Source organism: Zeus faber (assembly GCF_960531495.2).
Source record: "Zeus faber genome assembly, chromosome: 8".
Classification (NCBI taxonomy): domain Eukaryota; kingdom Metazoa; phylum Chordata; class Actinopteri; order Zeiformes; family Zeidae; genus Zeus; species Zeus faber.
The window spans coordinates 782,162-789,661 of NC_137195.1; the positions used below are offsets into that span (position 1 = coordinate 782,162).

Below are 7,500 nucleotides of genomic sequence, written 5' to 3' on the forward strand. Positions count from 1 at the left end.
TCATCATTTGGACTTTTTATATTGAGATTCAGTGAGACCTGGAACTTCTGAAGTTCACAGTGAGAGTGAGATACCGAGCGTCACTGGGATTTCCAGATAATGGAAACTGTCTGCCACCCCCTCCGTCGGAAAAGAACACTGCATGCGGTCAAGGTCCATATGTGAATAAATATGATATATGAATACAATATTTTAGCAGTGAAGAATAAATTCACACGTTAAGACAATTATTTTTAATTTGAGTTTGCATGTGAATGGCAGCCACATGCTGCCACAAAGAGAATGTTGTATAAAACACAGCCTCAAACAGGCTGCAAAAATACTACAGTTATTAGTACCATTACAGAACCTTTGCGGCCGGTCTCCTGCTGTGGGGGCCCACTCCTGTCGTTGCGCTTGGCTGTCCAGCAGCTGAGGGTACCGGACAGCCAAGCGCAACAGGCTACGTGTCCACATGGTTTGTCCCTACATGTTGTCTTCTGATGTTTCTATGTTGATGTTTGTCCATGTTCATGTTGTTGTTTGTTTATATGTTGATGTTTTTCCATGTTCATGTTGTTGTTTGTTTATATGTTGATGTTTTTCCATGTACATGTTGTTGTTTGTTTCTATGTTGATGTTTTTCCATGTACATGTTGTTGTTTGTTTCTATGTTGATGTTTTTCCATGTACATGTTGTTGTTTGTTTCTATGTTTACGTTTTTCCATGTACATGTTGTTGTTTGTTTCTATGTTGATGTTTTTCCATGTACATGTTGTCTTCTGATGTTTCTATGTTGATGTTTGTCCATGTTCATGTTGTTGTTTGTTTCTATGTTGATGTTTTTCCATGTACATGTTGTTGTTTGTTTCTATGTTGATGTTTTTCCATGTACATGTTGTCTTCTGATGTTTCTATGTTGATGTTTGTCCATGTTCATGTTGTTGTTTGTTTCTATGTTGATGTTTTTCCATGTACATGTTGTCTTCTGATGTTTCTATGTTGATGTTTGTCCATGTTCATGTTGTTGTTTGTTTCTATGTTGATGTTTTTCCATGTACATGTTGTTGTTTGTTTCTATGTTGATGTTTGTCCATGTTCATGTTGTTGTTTGTTTCTATGTTGATGTTTTTCCATGTACATGTTGTTGTTTGTTTCTATGTTGATGTTTGTCCATGTTCATGTTGTTGTTTGTTTCTATGTTGATGTTTTTCCATGTACATGTTGTTGTTTGTTTCTATGTTGATGTTTTTCCATGTACATGTTGTTGTTTGTTTCTATGTTTACGTTTTTCCATGTACATGTTGTTGTTTGTTTCTATGTTGATGTTTTTCCATGTACATGTTGTTTGTTTCTATGTTGATGTTTTTCCATGTTCATGTTGTTGTTTGTTTCTATGTTGATGTTTTTCCATGTTCATGTTGTTGTTTGTTTCTATGTTGATGTTTTTCCATGTACATGTTGTTGTTTGTTTCTATGTTGATGTTTTTCCATGTACATGTTGTTGTTTGTTTCTATGTTGATGTTTTTCCATGTACATGTTGTTGTTTGTTTCTATGTTGATGTTTGTCCATGTTCATGTTGTTGTTTGTTTCTATGTTGATGTTTTTCCATGTACATGTTGTTGTTTGTTTCTATGTTGATGTTTTTCCATGTACATGTTGTTGTTTGTTTCTATGTTTACGTTTTTCCATGTACATGTTGTTGTTTGTTTCTATGTTGATGTTTTTCCATGTACATGTTGTTGTTTGTTTCTATGTTTACGTTTTTCCATGTACATGTTGTTGTTTGTTTCTATGTTGATGTTTTTTCATGTACATGTTGTTGTTTGTTTCTATGTTGATGTTTTTCCATGTTCATGTTGTTGTTTGGTTCTATGTTGATGTTTTTCCATGTACATGTTGTTGTTTGTTTCTATGTTGATGTTTTTCCATGTTCATGTTGTTGTTTGTTTCTATGTTGATGTTTTTCCATGTTCATGTTGTTGTTTGTTTCTATGTTGATGTTTTTCCATGTTCATGTTGTTGTTTGTTTCTATGTTGATGTTTTTACATGTACATGTTGTTTGTTTCTATGTTGATGTTTTTCCATGTTCATGTTGTTGTTTGTTTCTATGTTGATGTTTTTCCATGTACATGTTGTTGTTTGTTTCTATGTTGATGTTTTTCCATGTTCATGTTGTTGTTTGTTTCTATGTTGATGTTTTTCCATGTACATGTTGTTTGTTTCTATGTTGATGTTTTTCCATGTTCATGTGGTTGTTTGTTTCTATGTTGATGTTTTTCCATGTACATGTTGTTGTTTGTTTCTATGTTGATGTTTTTCCATGTACATGTTGTTGTTTGTTTCTATGTTGATGTTTGTCCATGTTCATGTTGTTGTTTGTTTCTATGTTTACGTTTTTCCATGTTCATGTTGTTGTTTGTTTCTATGTTGATGTTTGTCCATGTTCATGTTGTTGTTTGTTTCTATGTTTATGTTTTTCCATGTACATGTTGTTGTTTGTTTCTATGTTGATGTTTTTCCATGTTCATGTTGTTGTTTGTTTCTATGTTATTGTTTTTCCATGTACATGTTGTTGTTTGTTTCTATGTTGATGTGTTTCCATGTTCATGTTGTTGTTTGTTTCTATGTTGATGTTTTTCCATGTTCATGTTGTTGTTTGTTTCTATGTTGATGTTTTTCCATGTTCATGTTGTTGTTTGTTTCTATGTTGATGTTTTTCCATGTACATGTTGTTGTTTGTTTCTATGTTGATGTTTTTCCATGTACATGTTGTTGTTTGTTTCTATGTTGATGTTTTTCCATGTTCATGTTGTTTGTTTCTATGTTGATGTTTTTCCATGTTCATGTTGTTGTTTGTTTCTATGTTGATGTTTTTCCATGTTCATGTTGTTGTTTGTTTCTATGTTGATGTTTTTCCATGTTCATGTTGTTGTTTGTTTCTATGTTGATGTTTTTCCATGTTCATGTTGTTTGTTTCTATGTTGATGTTTTTCCATGTTCATGTTGTTTGTTTCTATGTTGATGTTTTTCCATGTTCATGTGGTTGTTTGTTTCTATGTTGATGTTTTTCCATGTTCATGTTGTTGTTTGTTTCTATGTTGATGTTTTTCCATGTTCATGTTGTTGTTTGTTTCTATGTTGATGTTTTTCCATGTACATGTTGTTGTTTGTTTCTATGTTGATGTTTTTCCATGTTCATGTTGTTGTTTGTTTCTATGTTGATGTTTTTCCATGTTCATGTTGTTGTTTGTTTCTATGTTGATGTTTTTCCATGTTCATGTTGTTGTTTGTTTCTATGTTGATGTTTTTCCATGTTCATGTTGTTGTTTGTTTCTATGTTGATGTTTTTCCTTGTTCATGTTGTTGTTTGTTTCTATGTTGATGTTGTTCCATGTTCATGTTGTTGTTTGTTTCTATGTTGATGTTTTTCCATGTTCATGTTGTTGTTTGTTTCTATGTTGATGTTTTTCCATGTTCATGTTGTTGTTTGTTTCTATGTTGATGTTTTTCCATGTACATGTTGTTGTTTGGTTCTATGTTGATGTTTTTCCATGTACATGTTGTTGTTTGTTTCTATGTTGATGTTTTTACATGTACATGTTGTTGTTTGTTTCTATGTTGATGTTTTTCCATGTACATGTTGTTGTTTGTTTCTATGTTGATGTTTTTCCATGTTCATGTTGTTGTTTGTTTCTATGTTGATGTTTTTCCATGTTCATGTTGTTGTTTGTTTCTATGTTGATGTTTTTCCATGTTCATGTTGTTGTTTGTTTATATGTTGATGTTTTTACATGTACATGTTGTTGTTTGTTTCTATGTTGATGTTTTTCCATGTACATGTTGTTGTTTGTTTCTATGTTGATGTTTTTCCATGTTCATGTTGTTTGTTTCTATGTTGATGTTTTTCCATGTTCATGTTGTTGTTTGTTTCTATGTTGATGTTTTTCCATGTTCATGTTGTTTGTTTCTATGTTGATGTTTTTCCATGTTCATGTTGTTTGTTTCTATGTTGATGTTTTTCCATGTACATGTTGTTGTTTGTTTCTATGTTGATGTTTTTCCATGTTCATGTTGTTGTTTGTTTCTATGTTGATGTTTTTCCATGTACATGTTGTTGTTTGTTTCTATGTTGATGTTTTTCCATGTTCATGTTGTTGTTTGTTTCTATGTTGTTTTTCCATGTTCATGTTGTTGTTTGTTTCTATGTTGATGTTTTTCCATGTTCATGTTGTTGTTTGTTTCTATGTTGATGTTTTTCCATGTTCATGTTGTTGTTTGTTTCTATGTTGATGTTTTTCCATGTTCATGTTGTTGTTTGTTTCTATGTTGATGTTTTTCCATGTTCATGTTGTTGTTTGTTTCTATGTTGATGTTTTTCCATGTTCATGTTGTTGTTTGTTTCTATGTTGATGTTTTTCCATGTTCATGTTGTTGTTTGTTTCTATGTTGATGTTTTTCCATGTTCATGTTGTTTGTTTCTATGTTGATGTTTTTCCATGTTCATGTTGTTGTTTGTTTCTATGTTGATGTTTTTCCATGTTCATGTTGTTTGTTTCTATGTTGATGTTTTTCCATGTTCATGTGGTTGTTTGTTTCTATGTTGATGTTTTTCCATGTTCATGTTGTTGTTTGTTTCTATGTTGATGTTTTTCCATGTTCATGTTGTTGTTTGTTTCTATGTTGATGTTTTTCCATGTTCATGTTGTTGTTTGTTTCTATGTTGATGTTTTTCCATGTTCATGTTGTTGTTTGTTTCTATGTTGATGTTTTTCCATGTTCATGTTGTTGTTTGTTTCTATGTTGATGTTTTTCCATGTTCATGTTGTTTGTTTCTATGTTGATGTTTTTCCATGTTCATGTTGTTGTTTGTTTCTATGTTGATGTTTTTCCATGTTCATGTTGTTGTTTGTTTCTATGTTGATGTTTTTCCATGTTCATGTTGTTGTTTGTTTCTATGTTGATGTTTTTCCATGTTCATGTTGTTGTTTGTTTCTATGTTTGTGTTTTCTGCAGACTAACTCTGTCCTAGATGTAATGGAACAAGCCGTCTCGTCCAGCATGCTGACAGCACGGGGGGAAGCCCAATTCATGGTTCTATCAGCTTCCATTATTTGTGAATTGGCACCTCTGTGCATGACCTTTGACCTGCAAGTGGCAGGTGTCTCCTTTCTCAGTTTGTTTATCCTCCAGATGCAGAACCCCCCCAGCCTCCCACAATGCACTGCTCCTCTCCACACAGAGCAGAACAATACAGCCAGTCTGCTCCAGCTGGGATAATTACTGTCCCTCCCCCCCTCCCTCCCTCTCTCTCTCCCTGTCTCTCTCCCTGTCTCTCTCTCTCTCTCTATCCCTCTCTCTGTCTCTCTGTCTCTCTCTCCGTCTCTCTCTCTGTCTCTCCATCTCTCTCTCTCTCCCTGTCTCTCTCTCTCTCTCTCTCTCTATCCCTCTCTCTGTCTCTCTGTCTCTCTCTCTGTCTCTCTCCCTGTCTCTCTCTCTCTCTCTCTCTCTATCCCTCTCTCTGTCTCTCTGTCTCTCTCTCCGTCTCTCTCTCTGTCTCTCCATCTCTCTCTCTCTCCCTGTCTCTCTCTCTCTCTCTCTCTCTATCCCTCTCTCTGTCTCTCTGTCTCTCTCTCTCTCTCTCTCCCTGTCTCTCTCTCTCTCTCTCTCTCTATCCCTCTCTCTGTCTCTCTGTCTCTCTCTCTGTCTCTCTCCCTGTCTCTCTCTCTCTCTCTCTCTCTATCCCTCTCTCTGTCTCTCTGTCTCTCTCTCTGTCTCTCTCTCTGTCTCTCTCTCTGTCTCTCTCCCTGTCTCTCTCTCTCTCTCTCTCTCTATCCCTCTCTCTGTCTCTCTCTCTGTCTCTCCATCTCTCTCTCTCTCTCCCTCCCTCCCTCCCTCTCTCCCTCTCCATCGCCCCCCCACCCCTCCTTCCTTCCTCCGCTGGATCATTTTTCATTCCTTTGTTTTCAGCTCAAGCACCATCTCTTCCTCCACCGTGTTCTCGGCAATGGAGACATTATTATGGGATGCATTGATTCTCCATCATCTTCTGCAAGAGGGATAGAAAACCACTTGCCAGGGTTTGGGGTTCTATTCCCTGCCTGGCTCAAGGGTTCTGCTTCTCTGTTGCAGGTCCAGTGGCGGTGCATTAATCCCAAATACAAAGTGAAGAAGAAGAACTACAAGAACTCTGGGATCGTCATCCTGAACCAGTGCAAGGTGAAGGAGGGATGAAGGGATGAATGAAGGGAGGGATGGAGGGATGAATGATGAAGGGAGGGATAAAGGGATGAAGGGAGGCATAAATTGGGTGAAGGGATGAATGAAGGGAAGAAGGGAGGGATGGAGGGATGAATGATGAATGAAGGGAGGGATGGAGGGATGAAGGGATGAAAGGAGGGATGAATGGATGAAGGGATGAATGAAGGGAGGGATGGAGGGATGAAGGGATGAAGGGAGGAATTGAGGGATGAATAATGAATGAAGGGAGGGATTGAGGGATAGAGGGATGAAGGGAGAGATGAATGGATGAAGGGATGAATGAAGGGAGAGATGGAGGTATGAATGATGAATGAGGGGAGGGATGGGGGATAAAGGGATGAAGGGAGGGATGAATGGATGAAGGGATGAATGAAGGGTGAGATGAATGGATGAAGGGATGAATGAAGGGAGAGATGAATGGATGAAGGGATGAATGAAGGGAGAGATGGAGGGAGAAGGGATGAAGGGAGGGATGAATGGATGAAGGGATGAATGAAGGGAGGGATGGAGGGATAAAGGGATGAAGGGATGGAGGGATGAATGAAGGGAGAGATGGAGGGATGAATAATGAATGAAGGGAAGGATGGAGGGATAAAGGGATGAAGGGGTGAATGAAGGGAGAGATGATGTTGTTAATGTGTTTCCGTCTCCAGATCATCAAGATGCATTCCTTCCTGGATTACATCATGGGGGGTTGCCAGATCCAGTTCACTGTGAGCTCACACACACACACACACACACACACACACGGATGTCTGTCTCTCTACCTGTCTGTCTTTCCACCCATCTGTCTGACCCTCTCCTCTCTCCACAGGTAGCCATTGACTTCACTGCCTCTAATGGCGACCCAGGGAACAGCTGCTCTCTGCACTACATCCACCCGTTCCGCCCCAACGAGTACCTGAAGGCGCTGGTGGCCGTGGGCGAGATCTGCCAGGACTACGACAGGTCAGCCAATCACAGCAGGCACCGCCCCCTCCTCAGGAGCACCGCCCCCTCCTCAGGAGCACCGCCCCTCCTCAGGAGCACCACCCCCTCCTAAGGAGCACCGCCCCCTTCCAAGGAGCACCGCCTCCTTCTAAGGAGCACCGCCTCCTCCTAAGGAGCACCGCCTCCTTCTAGGAGCACCGCCTCCTTCTAAGGAGCACTGCCCCCCAATTAGCGCTGGCTCGTTAGGAAACCTTTCAGAAAAATATTTGGATTTGACTTGTTTAAGAATGAGGTTGAATTGTCTGGAATTATGAATTGAATCAATA

General features: G+C 38.3%; 1 protein-coding gene across 1 annotated transcript in view; it reads left to right on the forward strand.

Moving 5' to 3' along the window:
- cpne4a (copine IVa) overlaps positions 1–7,500 on the forward strand; it is a gene marked incomplete at its 5' end in the record, with an annotated part of 30,667 nt that overhangs the window by 19,038 nt on the left and 4,129 nt on the right. Inside the window, 3 exons of the mRNA XM_080004901.1 lie at positions 6,116–6,202; positions 6,898–6,957; positions 7,059–7,192. Of these exons, the coding sequence (XP_079861027.1) occupies positions 6,116–6,202; positions 6,898–6,957; positions 7,059–7,192 (281 nt within the window). The remainder of the gene's footprint in view (positions 1–6,115; positions 6,203–6,897; positions 6,958–7,058; positions 7,193–7,500) is intronic.